The following is a 25,003-nucleotide window of genomic DNA, read 5'->3' as shown; positions in this document are numbered from 1 at the left end:
ATATTTTTTTCCATGACTATATATACAAAAAAAAGCTAAGACTTTTATAAGCAGTAGTTTGAGCCAAACCAGAAGATATCTATAGCAGTGATTATATTTGATTTTTGAAAATGTGTGTGTGTGTTCTATATGACATTCTGATGGAACTCATGAAACATTCTAGAACGTGACATCAAAGAGACGTGTTCCTATCAGAATGATGTCAGAGTCTCCCAGTTAGTCTTCGGACACGTTTTCAATCACTTCAGACAAGTTTTGCTCCCGTTCAGTCGTGTTTTTACCTACTGAAAGATTTGCAAAGATGTTTGATCGTAAACCAAAGGTTTGTTGCACAGACTCTTCACGTCTGTTTGTGTAGTTTCTGCACTGTTTGAGACTTTCTCCAGCTAAATATTTGGCATCACTCACTGGCAGAAGTCTTTTTGTGGTTATCTGTGAAACTTTTTCATATGTTTTCGATAATTTCCATTGCTTTTTGTGCTAATTTGTATTATATTTGTCCTTATTCTGAACAGAAAATACAGATTGCTCCTGAAAAAGTTGAGGGAGATCAGAGCTTCAATGGACGGTAAGAAAGTTGCTTTTGGAAACTTAGTAAACACCTGTAACATGTGATGCAGTTAACCAAAGTGTTCTGTAACACAGCAGCACAACTTGTACACTAAAAGTTGTTTTTCTTAATATTTATCTACCAATTTTACACATGTGGAGGAGCCACAACATCCTATTAACATAATTTAATCAACAGAGTTAAATCAGCTCCTCTGTTTCAGACTCAACAACACATTCAAATAATTTATTAGAGAACTGTTCATGGCATCCTATCAGTGTTTTTAAGAGATTAAATATTTAAATATTGTGTTATTGTAAAAGTCAGTGAACTCAGAGACCTGTATCATGACTGGGAATTTGTTTTTTTAGACTTGATGACCAATACAAACTCTTGTTAAAACCTAATTTTTTTTAGCCTTTTACACTTAAATCTAAAAAATATTTTTATATTATAATTTCTACTTGTAATAAATCCTTTCAAAATAAAGGGAATTTTAATCAACATTCTAAATTGATTGATATTGAAGGAGTCTACAGCAGAAGCTTTACAATTATGTTTAAAGTATTTACATCAGTTGAATGATGTAATGGACACACTTGCCGTGACTGAAGTTGTCTTTACCAGTTATTCTTAAAAGCAGGTATCCATAGAACTCATTAATATTTCAGATTTCTTGAGGTCAGAGGTCAGGGTCCCTCCTCAAAACCTAAATTTGAGGGGTGATTTAGCCCACTCCCCGACAAGATCTGATGTCAGTGGTACCAAAGCTCCTCATGTCTTCTAGTTTCATGTGAAACCAGCATCTTCACTTTGTTTACAGCCACAGAAAGTTACAACTGAGCCGGCTACAGCCATTTAAAGACAGTAACGGTAGCTTGGTCTCACGGGGTTAAACTGTCCCCTTATTGTTTCCAACATGAATTCACAATAAGCTGTGTTTCTGTTTCTGCAGAGTCAACGTGTCAGAAGCTCCCGCCACCAGGACCTCTGCAGAGAGCTGCACTGGGAGGACTCCCTGGTGGTCCAGGCTGTTCAGACGCAGTCAGGTATGTTTCACAGGAAGCCTTGATGCTTCATGTGACTCCTTTCACAAGTTTGTAACATTTCTATGTGGACACAGAAGATGCTTGACGTTGTTTTTGTTCATTCTTACTCTACAGAATGAAGACACAAGTCCACCAGAGACTTTGAAAGAGCCAACGAAGAAGTCGTCGTCTTTCTGGAGACTGTTTAGCTGCTGCAGGGTATGTTTCACACAAAGATCCACTGCTTTTAGAATTAGCGGATATTTATAGTCTGGATGTGAATATTGTCTTCTAAAGTTATTGAACCGCTGGAGTTTTTTTTGTCCTCCAACAGAGAAAAAGTCGCGTGGCTCCCAGTGTTGAAGATGAAGATCAACAGCAGCTCCTTCAGCCCGACGGCTCCGTCCAAGCTGATGAAGTGGTGGAGTTTAAAGGACTCACTGAAGAAGAAGAGAACGAGCTGGAAGAAACTAAGAAGGAGGACGAGAAAGCAGCTCCCACCGTGCCTCAGCAGACAGATTTTGCGTCCCTACTTGAAGACGCAGTCGTCAAGGTCTTGTGCCAGAAACAGACCCAGCAGAACCAGAACAGGTCAGTCCACAACTACTCTCATATTTTATACTTCACATTCAAAGCCACATTTTAATATCAAGTTCACAAGATCAAGTGTTATTCGCCATCTTATGATGGTACGCTCAATGTTTCTCCATGTTTCAGACCCGTGAAAACTGAAGCTGGGACCCGACAGCCCATCAGCTCCACCCAAGTCGACAAAGTGGTGGAGTGTAAAGAACTCAGCAAAGAAGAGAAGGATGTGTTGAAAGAAGACAAGAAGGAGGACAGGAAAGCAGCTGCCACGGTGCCTCAGCAGCCTGAATCTGGAGACAAAGTCACCAAAGTGGTGCACCAGAAAGCAACTGTCATCAGACCGTGGAGCCTCAGAGTTCAACACATCTCCTGGCTCGGGTGAGTAAATCTGCTCACACTTATTCTCACGCAGAGACAAGAAACAACGCAGGTTTTAATCTTCCCAGAATGCAACAACTGATTGTTTTTGCAGCTTTGCTTTCGACCTCCATGCAGAACATAAGTCCATAAACTAGTTTATATTTAAGTGAAAGTATCAGCAGTTTGTAATTGGAGATAATGATGTTAACGTGTGATGTGACTTGTTGTGTTTGTGTGTCAGATTTCCCAACCCGCTCAACAACTGCTACATGAACTCCAGCCTGCAGAGTCTGATCACACTCGCAGGCTTCATCAGAGACGTCAACTACCAGGAGGACGCGTGGAGTTTGATTCCTGAGGCTGAGCTGATAAGGTACAGCAGCCTCACACACACACACACACACACACACACACACACACACACACTCTGTACACTCTTGTACTTCTATCTTTGTGAGGGCCCTCATTGGAACAGTGAATTCCCTTATAGGTTATAATAGTTTTGGATTTTTCATTAGTTCTAGTTTCAATTTCATTGTGATTTTTTGTTTTCAAACTCAGTGAGTTTTTAGTTTTAGTTTAGTTTTTATTAGTTTTAGTTTTTTGTAATGGGGTAATTTGTTGGGTGGAAGATTAAGAGGTCGCAGTAAATTTTGCCTTTATTTCCTTTGCCTTATCCATCTTCATTAGAAAAAAAGTTGACTAAGAAGAAAATTAAGGACATTTTCACTATAATTTTAGTTAGTTTTGTAACCACACAACACAGTTTCAGTTAATAATCATTATCATATAACCTGAACCCTTAAAAAAAAGTCTGAAATCTCAAAAAAGAAATGTCCTCACTTTGCAAAAATGCCCTCACTCTGTTTGTTAAAAACATGTTCTGGTCCTCACTATGTAGGAAGTACAAGAACACACACACACACACACACACACACACACACACACACACACACACACACACACACACACTGACGGAGATCTAACAACCACCTTTTCCTTCTCTCTCTCCAGCCGTTTTATGAACATTGTGAGATGTCACGGCTCCAGAGACGGCCACCACAAGCTGCGGGCCCTCGACGTCTTCAAGAGGACCGTCTCCATCCTGGCCCCTGAATTTGCCGACAACGGCCAGAAAGTGAGTCCGCTTGTTACCGTCTCATTGCTGCCTGCTGCAGTCTTCTTCTCGTCTGTGCCTTTAAATTAAACCTGTGTGTCTGTGTGTGTGTTCAGGATGCCCATGAGTTCATCACAACCGTCCTGGGTCAGATGAGGACTCTGGCTCCACCGCTGCAGGAAGTCGCAGCCTTCGTGGGAAACAGCTACTGCTGCCCTGTGGAGAAGAACCTGGTGTTTAAGATGCAGAACACCAGGACATGCAAAAGGTAAAAGCACACAGAGAGAAACCTGAGTAGCTTATCTCTAAAGGGTCCGTTCAGCTCAGTGGCAGTTCTAGACCAATTTTACTGTGGAGGCCAAGGAGGGGTTTAATCAGAGGGGCACATTAGCACATACAAATGGCAAAGATGATATTTAAGCATTCAAAACCTTTATTTTAGCTTATTTAAACATCTCATTTAAGTATATTTGGAAGATACGAATACATTGATTTAAACAATGAGACTCACCAACAAAAACAGTTTTTTTTGTATGACAATGACATTTCTCATTTAATCATTTGCATATATACCAATATTTTATTGGACAATTAAAATATTATACAATGTTCACATTCTGGGTTCCTTTTGTGTACAATGAGATATTGTTTGAACAAAAAAAAAGTAAGAATTGTTTATCGTTATAAATTGATCATTTTATTATTCATTTGACACAGGGGCCACAGCAGGGCCCCTGTAGGCCACTGTGTAGAACCGCCACTGGTTCAGCTAAATCAGAAAATAATTCTCTTCCATTGACTGTATTTATTTTCTCTAATGTGCAGGTGTGGAGCTCAATCCATCAGAGAGGAGGAGTTCACCAACCTTTCTCTGGACCTGCTCCCTGGTGCCTCAGTACAGGTAATGATCCAGAACTACCAGAAGGTAAGAACCTCATTCACATCAACACGGACTGAGAGGAACCTCATGGAACAAAACATTTGGCCCTGCTGTGTTGTTGCTGTGTTTTAACTGACTGCTTGTTGTCCCTGCAGGAAACACAGCTGGAGTTTAAATGTGAATGTGGAGGCAAGACATCAGGCCAGCGCTCCACCTTCCTGACCCTGCCCAAGTGAGTCACATCACATCCATCACAAACCTGCAGTTACAAAATCTGAAACACGTTAACCCTGTGTACAGACTTAGATTCATGGAGGTGTTTTTGCTGGCTTTTATTCATTTATCCAGTTAATTTCTGCAATCACTCACCTTGTGCCTCTGCTGTTTCCTTTCCTATCCTCAGAGTCCTGATGTTACAGATAAAGAGATTCACCTTCACTCCGTGCTATCAGCTGGTAAAGCTGCAGGACCCCGTCGACCTCTTCAGGGAGCTGATGGTGACCTCCACACAGGTAGAACAATCACACACACACACACACGCACACACACACACACACACACACACACACACACACACACACACACACACACACACACACACACATACACACACACAGAGTTTGTGGAGCTAACTGTTACTGTTACTGTGTTTCTCCTCAGGCGGAGGGCTTGTACAGCCTGGTTAGTGTCATCAGCCATTTAGGCACCAGAGGAAACAGTGGTAAGATATTTACACACTCAAGGTCTAACTGTCAGTAGCCCTAGTCCCTCTAACAGATACAGGTGCATCTCAATAAATTAGAATATCATAGAGAAAAGTTTGTCGGTAATTCAATTTTAAAAAGTGGAAATAACACATTATATAGATCCATTACACACAGAATGAAACATTTCATGCCTTCATTTATTGAATTTCTCCTAACTATAATGATTATGGCTTCCATTTAATGAAGGCCTAAAATTCAGTATCAAATTAAAAAATGAATATTACAAAAGACCAAAAAGTATGTTTAATATGGAAATGTTGGCCTCTGAAAAGTATGTCCATCTATATGACTCAATACTTGGTTGGGGCTATTTGACTTGAACTACTGGAAATTGACTTTTCCATCATATTCTAATGTATTGAGATGAACCTGTAGATAAAGGTGGAGAATATTCAGTTATTTACTGACTAGCACACTTTAAATACTGGTTTTCTGTAAAAAAATAAAATAAATAAATTTTGAATTAAGTTTGGTTGGAGACTGCAGTTCTCCTCCTCTTTATAAGCTCCTCTTCATGTGAAGCTGTAACAGTGATTCCTCTCCCGTTAGGACACTACGTCAGTGACGGCGTGCACCCGGACCAGGACATGGGTGGTGCAGGTGACCGCTGGCTCCACTATAATGACGCCCAGGTCACGGAGACAACCAGGCGGGCTGTCTGTGAGCAGCGTCAGAGGACAGCCTACATTCTTTTCTACCAGAGACGGGTAAGAGGACGACTCCGACAAACACATCATACAAACATGTTGCTTGTTCCACACGGAGCCCACTAACATTTTCTGTGTGTCTTTAGATGTAGGCCGCTCTGGGAATGGGGGGACTTACCGGTGCCAGAGTCCCTGGACAACACAGAAGGCACCAAGAGACCTGAAATGAAATCTGTCAGGCTCAAGAAGAAGATCCAGTCCAGGTGAGTAGTCATAGAGACCCACAGGTAAGTCTGTTCATCCCTGTTTGTGTGTTGCAGGTGGTGCAGCTGAAGATGGAGGTTTTGGGTCACAACCAACAGTCGTCCTGTGATCCTGGAGCAGCAGCAGCAGCAGCAGCGGTAGGTCCCCCCAGCCCTGAGGAGGAAGGGTTCCCCCAGAGAGTCTGGTCCCTCTCGAGGTTTCTGCCACGGCAGTTTTTCCTCGCCACAGTCGCCGACGCCTTTGACCAAATCAGAACTCGTCTCCCGCAAATCACGAGACGACTTGGTCGGCATGGCTTGCTCACTGGGTAGTAAAAAAGATAGATAGGGCTACACGGTGGCGTAGTGGCCTCACAGCAAGAGGGTCTCAGGTTTGAATCCGGCCTGCGGCTCTTCTGTGTGGAGTTTGCATGTTCTCCCCGTGTCAGCGTGGGTTCTCTCCGGGTACTCCGGCTTCCTCCCATGGTCCTAAACATGCAGCTTAGGTTCAATTAGTTAATAAACACTAGACAAGATACAGTAGTGTGCTGTTAGCTTTTTTTCCTTCCACAGGGCAGAGACCGGAAGCTGAAGCACCAAGAGGCTAGGACTAGCCTGCATGCCTACGTAATGGGCGGACTGAGTCTAAACCATGGTGCTGCCCCAACAGTTTTTACCAATCAGATAGTCGCACATTTACATTATAAAACTCTGTGTAAAAGTAAGTTAGGCATCTTTTTCTGGGAGGGGGTTACAGCTTACTGCTTTTGCAGCCTGTGATTTCTGAACAGAGAAGGTCGATGTACATCATTTACTCTTTCATTATTGTCTTAAATAAATAGTCAAAAGGATTTTACTCTCCTCTCATCTGTTCTGCAAAAAAAACGAACTCTAACAGGAGCATGAATGATTGAATGTCTCTATGAATGAATGAATGAAAAAATATATTGTAAATAGTAGTTACATTTTTTTAATTAATATTATTTTTAATATAAATATAATTATTTTAATATAAATAAAATATTTTCATATAAATAAATATATTTTAATATAAATATCTTAATTTTCTGATGCATCTGTTTTATGAGCTACCCATCACTTTACCTCCTGTCCAGTATACAGTAACATTATCTCCAGTGATCACATTACAATAATAATAATAATGTTCATAACAATAACAACTTAAATTTAAATGTAGCCGGGTGGTAAATTAATAATGTAATAGTGTAATTTTCCACTTAAGGGTTAATGTATTCCTATGTACCATAATGTGTTTTTGTTTTCTTTTGGTGTTTCTTTTAATTGTCATATTTCAAATGTAAATGTTAACCAAATGTAAGGAGTTAGGATAAGTGGTCACAAGGTGGCAGCATTGAGCTGCTTTGGGGTTCAGTTGGGCGCATTTTGTTTTAGCCGCCAGGTGCATTGTGGGTTATTGTTGTTTTTTCTGCTGAATGTGAGTCAAAAGTGCCTTGAAATGTCTCGCCGAACAGAGGAGACTGTTGTTCTGTTCGATTGGTAGGTAAAATACTCACACATTGTAAGCGACGCCGTAACAGAATGTCACAATATAAGTCTCATTTAGAGATATTGGTGATTTATTTCAGAGGGTAGCATGCCAGCCGTCGACCGGGGCTAACGACTAGCTTCAGGAAGCTTCAGCTCCCGTGTTCCACGCTGCATGGCGTGTAAGTGACCGTGGTAATATTTTGAATGCACATTTTCGAGTCAATGTAACCGTGTCATGATTTTAATGACGTGTGTATTTTGTTGTTTCTGTAGACTTTCATAGCCCACTGCCATATTTTGTCCCCAATGTTGTTTTGTTTATTTTTCTTTTTGGTTTCGGTTCTCTCTAAGTCTCAGCTGAGAACGAGTGAGTTTGAGTTTGGAAATTCAGTCAAACCAGCCTTTTGCAACTGATGTGAAATAAATAAGGAGGCTACAAGAACCCCAGTAATTGTGTCCTGTGTGCTTCTAATTCCCGGGCTACACAATTTTGGTACCAGGAGTGGGGTGTAGCTAAAACAATTTATTTGCAATTGGCAGTTGTAGCTAGCTTGTTTTTATCTTTATTTGACAAAATACGGGAGTGGTGAAAATTTCAGGAGAAGCCTGTGGGTGGACGTGTTGAAGAGGCCAGCCTGTAGTGGAAGCGGTGACCGGTGAGAGGCGACTTGAGGAGGTCCAGTGGTGCCACTGTTTCCTGATCGACCCGGCTCATACAGACCTGTGCTGAGGATTCCACCGCGACGTCAGCTGCCCAGCACTTCATCCGGCCGCCAAGAGCAAGATTCAGCAGTGTTTCAAGTGTGTTCATCATATCCTTGATTCTTGTGTTGAACTTAAGATTCACATTCAGACTGGACTGAGTAAAAACTAACATTTCATCATGGCTAGTGGTTCTGATGATGATGCTGGCCAGTTCGATGAGGCATCAGATGAGGTGGCAGGCACAAGTACAGATGCTACAGCAGAAATGCATTCTCGCATTCAAGAGCTCACCCAATTGCGAGATGAACTTGTCAGGTTAAATGATGAGATAGGGGCTCAGAGGGCAAATGACAATAGTGCACCCACACATTCATACATCTATGTTCCAAGAGAGCGCCAGGTCCAAGCATTTAGTGGGGAGGGTGGTACAGATGGGAGGTCTGTGGAAGAGTTTATTGAAGAGGTTGAAAGGGTTTTAAGATCCAGAGAGCAGACAACAGAGGGGCAGTGTGACTACATTCTATCTCTGTTGCGTGGTCCTGCATTGGAGGAGGTTCGACTATGCATGGGGGGTCAGCCAGTGAGGCCCAGTGATTTATACTCCTACTTAAGGAATGCATTTGGGGAAAAACGCAGCATCACACAGCTTTTGCAGACCTTTTACAACCGTAAACAAGCAGAGGGTGAAGACCTCCGTGACTACTCCATGCCCTGTCCCAGATCTTGAGTTCTGTAGTGAAGCAGTCAGCAAATGTGATACCTAATGAGAAAGTCGTTCTCCGGGACCAGTTCATTGAGGGTTTAAGGGATGCAACTCTCAGACGTGAACTCAGAAAGATGGTCAGAGACCAACCAGACTGTAGCCTTTTAGATGTGAGGCGCGAAGCCCTCCTGTGGGAAATGGAGGAAAGCAGGCCCCATCGTCCCAGAGTTGTTAAGAGCAGCCAGGTTAAGTCAGAGGTTTCAGAATCCCACTTCTCTGCTACTGAGACAAACAATGGCCAATCTACTGCATTAGGTGATGTTCAAAAAGCAGTAGCTCAACAGGGAAAACAGTTAGTAGAGTTAGGCAAAACACTCGCTGACCTAGCAAGTGCTGTAACTGAGCTGAGTAGACGTACCACTCAAATGACTTTCCAAGAGCCCAAGCCACGAGCTAGACTGCAACCACGGTACACACCAGACAGCCAGCCTATCTGTTTCAAGTGTCGAGGCGTGGGCCACATTGCCAAAAAGTGCCTGCAGGCCAAAAGAGGCCAAGATGAGTCAACACCTTCTGTAGTGCAGGAAAACTTTCACCCTCGGTTGCCATGAGCCAGGCAATTCGAGGGGGATCTACTGGCTGACCAGCAGTAACAACAGACAGAAGTAGGATCTTAGAGCGTGCAGTCGGAGAATGCAAAACTGTCGAGGTGAAACTTCAGGGAGTCTCAGTATCATGCCTACTTGACACTGGTAGCCAGGTCAGCACAATTTCTGAGAGTTTTCTCAGGGAACACTTGTCAGATAAAAGTGAAGACATTCATCCTGCATTTGAGTGGTTAAAGATCACTGCAGCAAATGGGTTAGACATACCCTATATGGGCTATGTAGAGCTTGAGATCGAAGTAATGGGTCTGACTATTCCAGAGCGAGGCTTCCTGATAGTCAAGGATTCTTCACACTCTTCCTCTGTTCCAGGTCTTATAGGAATGAATGTTGTCAAAAAATGTCGAGAGCTCGTACACATTGAGTTTGACACCACACTACAGAGTAACCTTGACTCAAACTGGAGAGAGGCTTTCAATAATCTTCATGCAGTAACTGTTACAGACAGGCTCTCTTTTGCTACAGTGGCGAGTAGGGAGATGGTCCATGTTCCTGCATTGTCTGCCGCCACAGTCATGGCAAGGGGACTTAGGACTGTGAGTGAACACGGCCCTTTAATGTTGCTGGAGCCTGTGAGTGCACCCTTGCCTGGAGGTTTGGTTGTTGTGCCTACCCTAGTTTCCTCTGACAGTCATGTGTTTCCTGTCCAAGTCATGAACATGTCTGATGAAGATATCTGGCTGAAGCCAAGGATCAGGCTAGGGGTTTTGACTCATGTAGACAGTGTAAAAAGTGATGAACTTTGTCGATACTCACTTGTTCAGTGTCTGCTGAGATTCTCTGGAACTGTATCTCACAAAGATCCCAAAACACCCACAGACGTACAGTCCATCCTCGACCAGCTTGATGTAAGTGGTAGCCCAGAACAGCGTGCACAACTGGCTTTGCTGCTGGAGAAATATTCTTTTGTGTTCGCAACAGAGGATGTAGATCTAGGCCACACTGACAAAGTGCAACATGAGATCCATCTCACAGACGACATACCTGTGACACAGCCATACAGACGAATCCCACCCACACAGTACAGTGAAGTCAGAGAACACATAGGCAAGCTGTTGAAAAAAGGAGTTATCAGAGAAAGCTCCAGTGCCTATGCTTCACCGATAGTCCTTGTGAGGAAGGCAGATGGTAGTCTAAGGCTATGTGTCGACTACAGAAAACTTAACTCCAAGACGAGACGTGATGCATTCCCGCTACCAAGGATTGATGAGAGCTTTGATGCATTGAGGGGGGCGAAATTCTTCTCAACTATAGATTTAGCGAGCGGGTATCATCAGGTGGCCAGGCACGGGAGAGACATGAGTAAGACAGCTTTCACTACACCGTTTGGCTTATATGAATATGTGCGGATGCCTTTTGGTGTTTGTAACGGGCCAGCTACATTTCAAAGACTTATGCAAGTCACTATGAGTGATCTCATTTTTCAGATACTCCTGGTCTACCTAGATGATATCTTGGTTTTTTCAGAGACGTTTGAGCAACATTTGGAGAGGATGGAAACCGTGTTGAAAAGACTGGCAGAGACAGGCCTTAAAGTGAAGTTGCAAAAGTGTGCTTTCCTACAGCAGTCAGTAAAGTTTCTGGGTCATCAGGTGTCAGCGGAAGGTGTGGGGACTGACCCGTCCAAGGTTTCTGCTGTTAACAACTGGAAGGTCCCAACCACTGTGAAAGAGCTGCAGTCCTTTTTAGGTTTCTGTAGTTATTACAGGAGATTCATTCAAGGTTTCTCACAAATCGCTGGACCACTGCACGACTTAGTCAACAAATGTTCAGGAGGAAAGAAAACAAAAAAAACAGGTCATCAGTTTGGCGCTATGTGGACACAAGAGTGTGAGTCATCTTTTGAACAGTTAAAAGGAAAACTTACCTCTGCTCCCATTTTGGGTTTTGCTGATTTCACACAGCCCTTCGTACTTGAGACAGACGCCAGTCAGCACGGATTAGGCGCTGTACTGTATCAGCAGCAGGGTAACGCCAAACGCGTTATAGCATACGCAAGTTGCCGGTTACGTCAGGCTGAGAAAAATGACCGGAATTACAGTAGTATGAAGTTAGAGTTGCTTGCCTTAAAATGGGCAATTGCTGAGAAGTTCAGAGGTTACCTGCTGGGTGCAAAATTTGTTGTCCTGACTGATAACAATCCACTCTGCCACCTCAAAACAGCCAAGTTAGGCGCTATCGAGCAGAGATGGGTAGCTCAACTGTCTGTTTTTGACTTTGAAGTGAAGTACCGTCCTGGTAGTAGCAACGCCGCCGCAGATGCCCTCTCTAGGCAGGAGTTTGCAGGGAAGCCTGAAACTGACCCTGATTCAGAGTTTGATGATTGTATCGCCGTGTGTAACCTGATTGAGAGAGGGACAGTTCTGGATTCTGATCTTGTCACTAAAAGTCTTGAGTGTTACAAGGTGAGACAGATCCGTGCTATGGAGTCAGGATCAGGTGAGATAAGCACGAGACAAGTTAACACACCCACACTTCCAGGTTTTACCAGAGAGGAGCTGATAGGTTTTCAGGCTAGTGACTCCACCCTGAAAGAATTCAGGACATTTTGGGATCAGGGGAGGAAGCCTACTGCTAGGGAGCGGCCAGCCCTATCTAGCTCAGTAAAAAGACTGTTGAAACAGTGGAGTCGTGTACAGGAAAAGGAAGGGTTGTTGTACAGAGTAATCAAAGATCCACGTCATGGTGAAGTGTGGCAGTTGCTCGTGCCTGGTTGTCTAAGAGACCAAGTCTTAGAGAGTGTACACAACCACATGGGCCATCAGGGCATAGAACGTACTGTGAACCTGCTCAGAGGGAGATGTTTCTGGGTTGGGCTTTATGAAGATGTTGAGAGCTGGGTTAAAAACTGTGAGCGGTGCATTTTGACAAAGATGCCTCAGCCAAAAATCCAGGCTCCAGTTAAAGCATTTCTAGCCTCCCGGCCCCTTGAAGTGGTGGCTATTGATTTTACAGTGCTAGAACCAGCTTCAGATGGCCGTGAAAATGTTCTCGTGGTGACAGATGTTTTTACAAAGTTCACACAGGCATATCCTACCAAGGACCAAAAAGCAGATACAACAGCTAAAGTTCTACTCAGAGAATGGTTCATGAAGTACGGTGTCCCTGAGAGGTTACATTCGGACCAGCGCAGAAGGCAGCTGAGAGAATTGTGCTGCAAAATGAGAAAGTGTATTGTCCTCCTATAGATGTTGGTCAGGTTGTTTTCCTACGTCACAGACCCTCTGGGAGAAATAAGATTCAAGATGCATGGGGTCCAACAGTCTACAAGGTAGTTGACATTCGGGGAACTACACACACTGTTGAACCTCTGGAAGGAGGTCCCGTCAAAAGAGTTCATAGGTCTGTGTTGAGACCCTGTGCAAAACCAGTCCCCAAACCCAGAACCAAAACTAGGTCACATGCCAGTACACAGCCTGTAGTTGAGGATGTGCCTCCTGACTCACCTGACCCAGAGTTTGTTGTTGTTGAAGAAATTCTGCCTCCTCAGTCTATGCAGACACCAAGACTGTTTTGTGTCCCAGACAGGGTTAATTTACCTGTGACAGCACCTTTGGATGACAGTGGCAGCGAAGAACCTGAGGAAGGTCAGGCAGATATGGGAAATGGTGACAGGGAATGTGCAAACAATGATGTTCATTCGGACAGTAGTGACAGTGACCAGCTCATTGGTAAAAAGGGGAAAAGAGACACACTAGCAGGCATTTCTAGTAGAGCTGAAAGTAAAACTTATGCACCTACACCTGCTGTTAGGCGTAGTAAGCGGGCAAATGCAGGGTCTCATCCAAACCCCTTTAATTTGCCAAAGTCAGCCTGGAATGCTATCTCAGTCAGCACCGACATGGTCTCCCAGATTTTGACAAGTCTTGGTACTGCTCTCTTTGAAAAGGCATTGCAGGGAGCATTTGAGTCAGTTAATGTTTTGTAGTCACCGAGGACGTCGACTTATTGCAGGGGAGCATGTAGCTGGGTGGTAAATTAATAATGTAATAGTGTAATTTTCCACTTAAGGGTTAATGTATTCCTATGTACCATAATGTGTTTTTGTTTTCTTTTGCTGTTTCTTTTAATTGTCATATTTCAAATGTAAATGTTAACCAAATGTAAGGAGTTAAATAAGTGGTCACAAGGCGGCAGCATTGAGCTGCTTTGGGGTTTAGTTGGGCGCATTTTGTTTTAGCCGCCAGGTGCATTGTGGGTTATTGTTGTTTTTTCTGCTGAATGTGAGTCAGAAGTGCCTTGAAATGTCTCGCCGAACAGAGGAGACTGTTGTTCTGTTCGATTGGTAGGTAAAATACTCACACATTGTAAGCGACGCCGTAACAGAATGTGACAATATAAGTCTCATTTAAAGATATTGGTGATTTATTTCAGAGGGTAGCATGCCAGCCGTCGACCGGGGCTAATGACTAGCTTCAGGAAGCTTCAGCTCCCGTGTTCCACGCTGCATGGCGTGTAAGTGACCGTGGTAATATTTTGAATGCACATTTTCGAGTCAATGTAACCGTGTCATGATTTTAATGACGTGTGTATTTTGTTGTTTCTGTAGACTTTCATAGCCCACTGCCGTATTTTGTCCCCAATGTTGTTTTGTTTATTTTTCTTTTTGGTTTCGGTTCTCTCTAAGTCTCAGCTGAGAACGAGTGAGTTTGAGTTTGGAAATTCAGTCAAACCAGCCTTTTGCAACTGATGTGAAATAAATAAGGAGGCAACAAGAACCCCAGTAATTGTGTCCTGTGTGCTTCTAATTCCCGGGCTACACAAATATCACCTTTCAAGAAGCCCAAGGACGCTTTACAATACAAGACAATAAAATACAGTAAGAACAATACAACACAGTAAGAAAGTACAGCTTTTCACTTTTCACAGTGAGCGTTAAGTTGTAAAATCAAGCTAACGTTGGTGGTGATTATTTATCATGAATATATATTTTAACATAAATGCACTTATTTATATTTTTAAAGAGCATCATTTATCTTTTTCACCGCAGCGTTATTCATAATTGAACAGTATTAAGGTACTCTTTTTAACCAACTTGAATATTTAAACTACAGTGCATTATAACACCTTAAATACATCTCAGTTATCAGAAAACAATTATTACAACCTGACATCATATCAACACCAATATACATCATATGCATTCTCTATTTCCCCTAATACATAATAAAAAAGCAACAGTTTTATAGACTGTTACATGAATGTATTTGATTAACTTCCTTAAAGTCATATCTATTTTACTTTATCCTCTATTTATTCGTATTGTGTAATGAATTTACCCCTTTTGTGATGTGATTGACTACGTATTCTACTACATTTAGTCAACTTGTTTTGTATGTATGAATGTGGTTCTGCTCTTTTAAATTGTATTGTGTATTTTTTATGTCTGACTATGATTGACATTTTAGATTAATTTTTTTTAATGGCTTCTTTATTTCCCTCATTTAAATGCTGTAGCTACATGTTAGCTTACCCAGCTACACCGTTAGCACTCACATCACATATTACAGCTAACACCTGAGCTTGCATAGCGGTAGCATCAAACACAAGGAAACATTTATGTAGCTTAGATTGGTTTAATAAAAGTATCTCAATGAAAGCCATGTTCAGTTCAGCTTTTCATTTCAAACATGTGCGAGTAACACAACAAAGTAAACTCAAAAACAAATACATCCAATGAGAATAATCAAAACAAAAAAAAATAGCAATAGTCAAAACAAAAGCTATAATGTGAACGCAACGTGTCCGAAAAGGAGTAGGATGAAGCATAAGCTTATTTAAACCTACCCCTTCTCCACTACTCAATTAACACTTTTTTTCCCCCTAAACAAACATATTTAAATGATACATATTTACAAAAAAATAGAAAATAAATAGATTTGATACGTTTCGATAGGTCACATAGTTTTTTATCAATCCCTGTTCAATGACCATGATCATTTTTGGAGAAGTTGGTTGATTGAAGAGTCCTGATTGGCTGACTCGCAGGAATCTTCGCCGCACCAATCACAGACGAGTAAGCAGGAACCAGGAAGTAGGCGGTCTCACAGCTCCAGAAGGTCCAATCAACTTCGAGGAATCCCACAACTGGATTTACATAATTAGCAGAGTAATGCGGAGAAACAATACAATAAATGAAGAACGGCAGTCAGCCGTAACAAAAGTCATGACCAGGTTGAGTGATTGTGTGATGAGGCTTGCAGCTAAAATATGTGCATCTGCTGCTCTACTCTAAACACACAAGGAAATCAGACAGCTATGAGGGGGACATGACTTCAACTCTGAAAGCCATTAGAAGCTAGTCAAGGTCTGATTCAATGAGAAACTGAAATGACTGTAATATCGTCAAACTTTCAAGTTTTAGATCAACTTTTAGCTGCAGCATTCTGAACCATTTAAAGGAATTTGAAGTTGAAGTGTTTAGAATAAAAGGAAAGCTCTTTAAGAGGGTCTGACCCTCCCTAACCCTGACCCTTTGGTAATGTTCCATCCAAATACATGTTTCTATTGGTCATACTGGAACGTCATTATATAAACTTACAGACCAACTAAAAATTAATGAAATACTTAAAACTTTGACTATAGAAATTAAAAAGTTAAAACTTATCTACAGACTAAAAAGGAGTAAAGATTTTTATTTTTTTATTTTTTTTTGAGGAAGGAAACATTTTGACAAACTAAAAAGATCCGACTTCCAAAGACTAAATAGAAATGAAAGAGTTAAAACTTATCTATAAACTAAAAAGGAGTTAAAGTTTTATTTTTTTTAGGAAGGACATGAAAGGTGAAAGTTGAATTAAAACTTTTCAACAAACTAAAAATTAATAAAATAGTTAACATTTAAGTGGAAACTTACGAACTAAAAAGAAAGAAAAACGTATTTATGGACTAAAGAGAAATTACAGAGTTAAAACTTAAAGGTAGTTGAAGTTTTTTGTTTGTTTGTTTGTAGTTTGTAATTTTGTTTTGTGTGTCTGTGTGTGTGTGTGTGTGTGTGTGGTACTGTCACAGCTCCGGGTTGTACGGAGAGTCAGTCAGCCAGTCCATGACGATCCGCGACAGCACCTCAAAAGATAAGAGACCACCAGGCTGGGACCCCTCAACGTCGTCCTCAGGCTGCTGGACCTCCTTCAGACACACAGACAGAGAGAGGGAGGTGGGGGTTCAGCTACACCCTTTACACTGATGCAGTGTGGGATAGATGTATTTTAGTACTGCTGGTGAATAAGAAACAGCCACAGTATCAACTTATCAATAGATTAAAATCGAGTTAAAGGTTTGTTTGTTTGTTTGTTTTTTGAGGAAGGAAAACTTGTCGACAAACTAAAAAGCAATGACATACTAAAAAATGATCTATGAACTACAAAGAAATCACAGAGTTCAAACTTATCTTAGAGCTAAAAACGAGTTAAAGGTTGTTTTTTGTTTGTCTTTGATGAAGGACTTAAAAGGTGAAAGTTGATTATAAACTTTTGACTAACTAAAAATAAATAAAAGAGTTCAAACTAAACCAAAAACTAAATAGAAATGAAAGACCTCAAATGTTTTAAAGGGTTTTTTGAGGGAGGACATGAAAGTTGAAAGGAAAGACATGAAAAATGTCTACAAACTCAATAGAAATTTAAAAATTCACACTTATCAAGGAACTAAAAAAAAAGAAATACTTACGACATATCTATGGACAAAATAGAAATTAGAGAGTTAAAGTTCATCTTTAAATGAAAAAGACGTTAAAGAATTGTTTGTTTGTAGTGAATGTGTGTGTGTGTGTGTGTGTGTGTGTGTGTGGTACTGTCACAGCTCCTGTCTGTATGAAGAGTCAGTCAACCACAGTATTATTAACACTGAAGCAAATATTACTTCTGCTTGTGAATGAATAAAACGTACCATCTTATCTTTTTGTGTCGTGTTATAATGAGTGTGTCTGTGTTGAAGTGTTTATAATAAAAGGAAAGCTCTTTAAGAGGGTCTGACCCTCCCTAACCCTAACCCTTTGGTAATGTTCCATCCAAATACATGTTTCTATTGGTCATACTGCAACTTCATGAAATAACAAGACACTAGTTTCAATTGTTTCATCTGTTCTTTACCTGATATATTTAGACAAAGCCAAATAATTATGGTATTAATTAGAAACAGTATGAGAGAATAGTTTTCATGTCTTCTAGAAAACTGTTGGGGAAAAAGGATTTGAATGGAACATCACCATCAGACCCTCTTAAAGCTCTTTCCTTCTACAAAGTTAAAAAAAAAAAAAAAAAAATCAAATACATCTACACTATGTGTTTCTGTTGTTCTTTTTTGCTATTGTCATTATATTTTAGTTAGTTGAAAATGTGTTTCACTAGTTTCAGCCTCAAGAGTTCAAGAGAAAAGAAAACTTTCTCCTTAAATTAACATTTAAAACATTTAACATTTGAAACTGTGCACTCCTGACCTCTAGTGGCTGAAGTCAGTGCAACATGCTATCATGAAACAAACCTCCTAATACATGTTTAAACTCACTGAGTTAATATACTGACAGCACAGAATCAACTTGGTGAAACAAAAGAAAAAGCTTCATGAACCAGGTGGAACAGTTCTGTCAGTCGACTCTAAAACCCTTTGAGCCTGTCACAGAAAATATTTAGGATTATTTTTTTAAAAGTGGCAATGAGTCTGAATACTTAATCATTACTTCTTAGTAGGCATCAGATAAAAGACTTACATTCATTTTCTACATACTAGGAAAGGAATAGAGAATGAAAAAACTTACCAACAAACTAAACATAAATTAAATACTTAAAACTTGCACTATATAGAAATTAAAAAGTTAAAATTTATCAATGGACATCAAAGGAGTTAAAGATTTTTTTTTTTGGAGGAAGGAAAACTTATTGACAAACTAAAAAGATATGAAGTACGCAAAACTTTTCTATGAACTACAAAGAAATGACAGAGTGAAAAATTATCCAAAGACTAAATATAAATGAAAGAGTTAAAACTTACCTTAGAGCTAAAAAGGAGTTAAAGTTTGATTTTGTTTTTTTGTTGTTTTTTTAGGAAGGACATGAAAGGTGAAAGTTGAGTTTAAACTTACAGACCAACTAAAAATTAATGAAATACTTAAAACTTCGACTATAGAAATTAAAAAGTTAAAACTTATCTACGGACTAAAAAGGAGTTAAAGATTTTTTTTTTTTTTTTGAGGAAGGAAACATTTCAACAAGCTAAAAAGATCCGACTTCCAAAGACTAAATAGAAATGAAAGAATTAAAACTTATCTATAAACTAAAAAGGAGTTAAAGTTTTTGTTTTTTTGTTTTTTGTTTTTTTTAGGAAGGACATGAAAGGTGAAAGTTAAATTTAAACTTATCTACAAACTAAAAATGAATAAAATAGTTAACATTTAAGTGGAAACTTACGAACTAAAAAGAAAGAAAAACATATCTATGGACTAAAGAGAAATTACAGAGTTTAAACTTAAAGGGAGTTGAAGTTTTTTGTTTGTTTGTTTGTAGTTTGTAATTTTGTTTTGTGTGTGTGTGTGTCTGTGTGTGTGTGTGTGTGTGTGTCTGGTACTGTCACAGCTCCGGGTTGTACGGAGAGTCAGTCAGCCAGTCCATGACGATCCGCGACAGCACCTCAAAAGATGAGAGACCACCAGGCTGGGACCCCTCAACGTCGTCCTCAGGCTGCTGGACCTCCTTCAGACACACAGACAGAGAGAGGGAGGTGGGGGTTCAGCTACACCCTTTACACTGATGCAGTGTGGGATAGATGTGTGTGACACAGTAGGACCACTCACCTCCAGGCTGCTCTGTGAAGAGGTGGAGGGCTGTGGGCTGGGGCTCCGCTCCGGCAGCACAGGTGCAGTCACACGGAGTTTCTTCTCCGGGGGCTCCTCGCGGTCGGCAGAGCTGCTCTCCCTCTTACGCTTTGTGCCCTCCGAAGCCTGTTGAAGAGGAACAGTGAGAGAAAGTAAGGGACCAGATACAGTTATCATCCTTTCAGACTGCTGCTGTAACATCACTGCTTTCCATCTGTGCTTCCTGTTTCACTGAAAATGGCTTTATTATAAAATGGTACCATGAAAGGCTAAGTACTAGTCAATAAGAGTAATTACTATACAGATAATTATTACAGGAATACCAGAACGCTTCAACGCCACACTTGGATCCACACTTCTCATCATATCAATAATCGCACTGGCCTCTAACACACCAAACTTACTGATCGCTTAGTGTAACGCGCGGACCGAGGTGGGACCAAACGCACGATCGCCACAACGATACATCTTCATCCAGACCAGCAGGAGGACAAACAGTCAGTGGGTCAGCTGCCTGCAGGACATACAGCCGGAGAAACTGAAGACACGTTACTGCTCGTTCCAGGAGAGGGACTCAGGCCACACATTCATGATAATGGCTCAAAGCCCCAGTCTTTCATCCAGGAGACCGCTGTCCATGTCCCGTTGTTGGAAGTTTGTCCAGAGATCGTCTTTTTGAAGCCTAATCCTGGTCTCGTCTCCTAACCTTAAGGTCGTGGTTTTGGTGCCTGAACTATTTCACAACTTTAACAATGTGTTTAAACAGCTGTCGTCACGTTTCAACGATTTCTGATATCCTGACAGCTCCATTTTCAACTAATCATAACACTTTGTTTTTTTGCACTGAGGATGCTTTTATTGCCTTTCTTCTAGTCACGTATACTGGATGTCATCAAAAATACAGTGTCAATACTTGTTAGGTAACTTAATCTCTCTGTCAGAGAGATTAAGTTACCTAACAAGTATTGACACAAGGTGCATGTTGTCACACTTTAAGGATGAGACACACTGTCATTTTTAATGTCACAATTGTCAGAGTCCCACAAACATTTATGTGCATTTATTCACTGATTGTATGGGTAATTAGTCATTTAGTAGTCATAGTCATTTAAACTTATATCAAAGCACTGCACACTAAAGATAATGTTAGAAAAAGATATTTTAAATAAGCACAAACGCATAACACTTTTACTGTGTGCATCACAAGAGTTTTACCTGGTTGGTGATGGTGCTGTCCCGTCTCCTGCTGGGCACCGTCCTCCAGTAGCTGTGGTCACTGAGGTGAGATGATACGTCACACATCTGTAATGGTCAACATACAGTTTAGGTTAGTTAGTTTATTATTTGCCTAATTTAACACAACTAAATGTTGTGTAAATTGAATAAAAGTGTCACATTTAGCCTTCTGATCCTGAGATCACTGATTTTTCCCTTAAATAAGTTATTTTCTCTTCTCTGTGTACAGTAAATGTCATTGTTCCCTTCTTGCTAATTTGTCAGAAAAAGAAAGCTACTAAATGGATGATTGCAATCAGGCCTTATTCAGGCCTTTACCAACGTCTTCACTGCAATATTTCATGTTTAATAGATGTGTTTATATTTTTGACTGAGCTATAACTCTCCACAGCTGACAGGCAGCAGCTGAGGCCGTCGAGCTTTCAACGCCTCAAGGCCCAAATTCAGTCGAGAAGTCGAAAAAAACTGCTTTGAAAAAAAAGTCTGAAAATTATTTAAAACTCGTGATTTTCAACGATAACTTTTTAGAACAACTAAACAGGGTTCGGTTAGTCACCTTTTTTCGCTGGGCTCTTGCTCACTTTTGAAAAAATCATCGAGTGAAACTTTCTCCTCCAATGTCTCAGAGTGAAATGGTGATTTGGAAACGAATTTCTTCAATCTATAGTCTCCATAGCAACCAGCTTCGTATGTAAACAAGTCTCGCTGCTCAATGTCTATTCTGTTAGATTAACGGCTGTTTGTGTATGTTGTTAGACTGTTGTTAGTTATTTCTTAGTCCATTCTATGTGTGTGTACAGCGCTAGCTCAAAAGTGTCTGTTGTTTAGCATGAGAACCTGCCTTTAGACTTTCTGCTGTCTGATTCAGTGTTTACTTGTACTGTTGAAGGTTGAGCTGCCAGCCGTTGCGAGCAATAAACCACAACGCGGTCCGAGCCGCAAATATAACCACCCGAGTCTGACTGGTCCCTCTTCCGCCCTACACCATTACCATAAAACACAACGCAGAGTCCCTATATAACCAAAGTGAGAGCTGTGTCCGCATACTCGGCACAACGTCAAACACGTTCCCAGTGGGTGTTGGTCTCCACCAGGGTTGCCCCTTGTCTCCGATTCTGTTTGTGGTTTTCATGGACAGGATATCAAGGCGCAGCCGGGGGGAGGAAGGGATTCGGTTTGGTGACCTAAGAATTGCATCTCTGCTTTTTGCAGATGATGTGGTTCTTTTGGCTTCATCAAGCCGGGACCTCCAGCACTCGTTGGGGCGGTTTGCAGCCGAGTGCGAAGCAGTTGGGATGAGAGTCAGCGCCTCCAAGTCTGAGGCCATGGTTCTCTGCCGGAAAACGGTGGACTGCCCCCTCTGGGTGGGGAGAGAGGTACTGCCTCAAGCGAAGGAGTTCAAGTATCTCGGGGTCTTGTTCACGAGTGAGGGTAGAACGGAGCGTGAGATGGACAGGCGGTTGGGTGCGGCGTCAGCAGTGATGCGGGCGTTGTACCGGACCGTCGTGGTGAAGAAGGAGCTGAGCCGGAAAGCAAAGCTCGATTTACCGGTCCAACTATGTTCCAACCCTCACCTATGGTCATGAACTTTGGGTAGTGACCGAAAGAGCAAGATCGCGGATACAAGCGGCTGAAATGAGCTTCCTCCGTAGGGTGGCTGGGCTCAGCCTTAGAGATAGGGTGAGGAGCTCAGACATCCGGAGGGAGCTCGGAGTAGAGCCGCTGCTCCTTCGTGTCGAAAGGAGTCAGCTGAGGTGGTTTGGGCATCTGGTAAGGATGCCTCCCGGGCGCCTCCAGTTAGAGGTGTTCCGGGCACGTCCAACTGGTAGGAGGCCCCGGGGAAGACCCAGAACACGGTAGAGGGATTATATCTCTCTCCTGGCCTGGGAACGCCTCGGGGTCCCCCAGGAGGAGCTGGACGTTGTGGCTGGGGAGAGGGACGTCTGGAATGCCCTGCTTAGCCTGCTGCCCCCGCGACCCGGCCCCGGATAAGCGGAAGAAAATGGATGGATGGATGGACAACACAGAGTCCGAGAGTGTGGAGAGGCTCATTTCACGCGGGCCGGGTTACATCTTTGGTGCCGTGACCCGAATTTGCGGCGCTTCGAGACCGCAGAGGAAGCGAGGCTGGCCGCAGCCCCTCAACTCGGCTGCTATTATTAAACTGTCTGAATAACTACTACCGTTAGAGCTTTGTTACGAGAATATCCATCCTCTCTAACATATCCTTTGTATACGCGTTTTCATTTGAGTGCTTTCCATGCTATTCTAACAGTAATAATAATTTGATCAAATGGTAAATGAGTATTTTGTGTTAAACATTTATGTAAGGGTAATTTGTGACTATTATTAAGCAAGTATTGCTGATTTATCTCATACATATCCTCTGCATTGAGCGTGTGTAATGACGTTTTGAGTTTGGTTTCAGCGAAAAAGTGAATTTTTGGGCTATTTACAATTGTACCACACTTTCTATTTTTTGTTTGTCATATTCTATCAAAAATAGCTCTGACACATACACAGTCACAAGCTTTAAAAATTTTTCGGGCCCCCTCAACCCCCAATGAATTAGATGTTCTTCACTTTTCATGCAGCGCATCAAATCCATGTCCTTCCACATGTATTTCCAAACCAAACTCAATGCAAATTTGATCTAATTATAACAGCGGCCAGGTGAAGTTTCTGTACACAGACAAACCTTTTGTCTACTGAAATGTGAGTCAGCGAGGTGAAGTGAGGACGGCTCGACACACTGAGCACACATTCATTTTGTCAAGAGATTAAATGTTTGTAGTAGGTTGAGAGAAAAGTGTATAATTCACCAACAACAGTCAGTTTACATCTGGAAACACAAGTTGTGTTTGATTCTACTAATAATCATTTTAATCAACCAAGGCTGAAAGAAAATTGATTTATTTATCCTTTAATTAGCCAGAAAATTGAGATACTTTTGATCCCATCAACATTAAATTATTTTCATTAACTGTAAACCCTTCTACTCCCCCAATAAGTTTGACTTCAGTCATTCTGGTCAGTGTCTTACATTCCACCGCAGGCCAATGTGCTTGCCGACCAGATACTGTGTGTGGAGAGGACACACCCTGACTCCTTACTGAGTGTCCTCAGTGAGTTTAACAAAGGAAACTGTTATATTATATTTGAATAATTATAAGAAGGCAGATAGCCAATGTGTTTTGTTTCACTGTCAAATAGCCCCAACCAAGTATTAATGATCTATATAATGTGTTATTTACACTTTTTGAATTTAATTACTGACATAAATAAAGTTTCTATGATATACTAATATATTGAGATGAATCTGTATACTGATTGCCAGAGCTGTAGTCCTCAAGGTGTAACACATCACACACATTTTATTCAAGTTAATCTAAAAATGAGCTCTTTAGTTGGAGATGGCTTAATCCGCTTTGAAAAGGACAAATAATTCAACCCATCTTAAAAATCTGGATAATGATGCCATCTAGTGGTCAGTCTCTCTTTTTAAATCTGTTCATAGTCACAAAATGAGAAAACAGGTCCTAATAACATATAGTAGTTTAAAACTGCTTTTTTCCAATAAAAATAATTTGTGAACACAACCACGACATTACATCAATGTTTAAGTTGACAAATTTAACTGCAGTCAGTTTATTATTTCCATATCCAGAAGTCACAGAGCAACATTAACATTCCTTGAGTTTAAGATAATGTTAAAACTACAGTTTGTGGTTTGATGGGGAGTTACATGCTGGATCTATTACTTCATGAACAGCAGGGGGCAGTGACTGTGGGGTTGCCAGGTTTGGTACCACCAGAGACTTCTACAAAAATATGTGCTCAGTGACACAGTTGCACAGACGTGCTATTATATACATGTATGCAAACAGACTTTAAATAAAAAGGCACAATCATTATTCAGCTGAATGTAGGTCGCAAAGGATTCTGTTGGTCTTAATGTTTTTCACAGCATCCAAACTGTCTTTAAATCTGGCTTGTATGTAAATAATCAAATGTGTTGTTTTATTTTTTTACTCCTTTTTGCTTTTTTTGTGTGCATAAAAAGTGAACATTATTTTTTTTAACCATTATTTCATTTATAGTAATATTTTGAGTGGTTATCCGTGCGTGTACATTAAAAAATATATTTAATTTGATTTATTAATTGATTTATGTATTTTGGGTTCTTGGCAGCCTTAAA

The 25,003-nt window shown here is 41.1% G+C and overlaps 1 protein-coding gene and 1 long non-coding RNA gene across 3 annotated transcripts; both read left to right on the top strand.

Moving 5' to 3' along the window:
* Positions 1-265: 265 nt before the first annotated feature.
* On the top strand, positions 266-6,212 carry LOC131972044 (ubiquitin carboxyl-terminal hydrolase 37-like). Of its 2 annotated transcripts, XM_059333787.1 has the most exons (15): positions 266-322; positions 516-568; positions 1,506-1,599; positions 1,714-1,797; positions 1,913-2,169; positions 2,296-2,544; positions 2,768-2,899; positions 3,541-3,664; positions 3,760-3,911; positions 4,469-4,568; positions 4,679-4,755; positions 4,927-5,035; positions 5,184-5,244; positions 5,840-5,997; positions 6,084-6,212. In XM_059333787.1, the coding sequence occupies exons 1-15, from the start codon at positions 302-304 to the stop codon at positions 6,087-6,089; spliced, it is 1,677 nt and encodes a 558-aa protein (XP_059189770.1). In that variant the 5' UTR covers positions 266-301; the 3' UTR covers positions 6,090-6,212. The 2 variants fall into 2 exon arrangements, with proteins under 2 accessions (XP_059189770.1, XP_059189769.1); XM_059333786.1 differs by having other exon boundaries at positions 5,840-6,110.
* Positions 6,213-7,673: 1,461 nt separating this feature from the next.
* LOC131971047 (uncharacterized) lies at positions 7,674-8,007 on the top strand. The gene is made up of 3 exons (XR_009394339.1): positions 7,674-7,697; positions 7,787-7,867; positions 7,962-8,007. It is a non-coding gene; the product is annotated as an uncharacterized LOC131971047 (long non-coding RNA).
* Positions 8,008-25,003: the final 16,996 nt, after the last annotated feature.

The sequence above is a fragment of the Centropristis striata genome, chromosome 5, assembly GCF_030273125.1.
Source record: "Centropristis striata isolate RG_2023a ecotype Rhode Island chromosome 5, C.striata_1.0, whole genome shotgun sequence".
Lineage (NCBI taxonomy): Eukaryota > Metazoa > Chordata > Actinopteri > Perciformes > Serranidae > Centropristis > Centropristis striata.
Note: the sequence above shows the minus strand (reverse complement) of the source record. Positions and strands in the feature narration are given on the sequence as shown.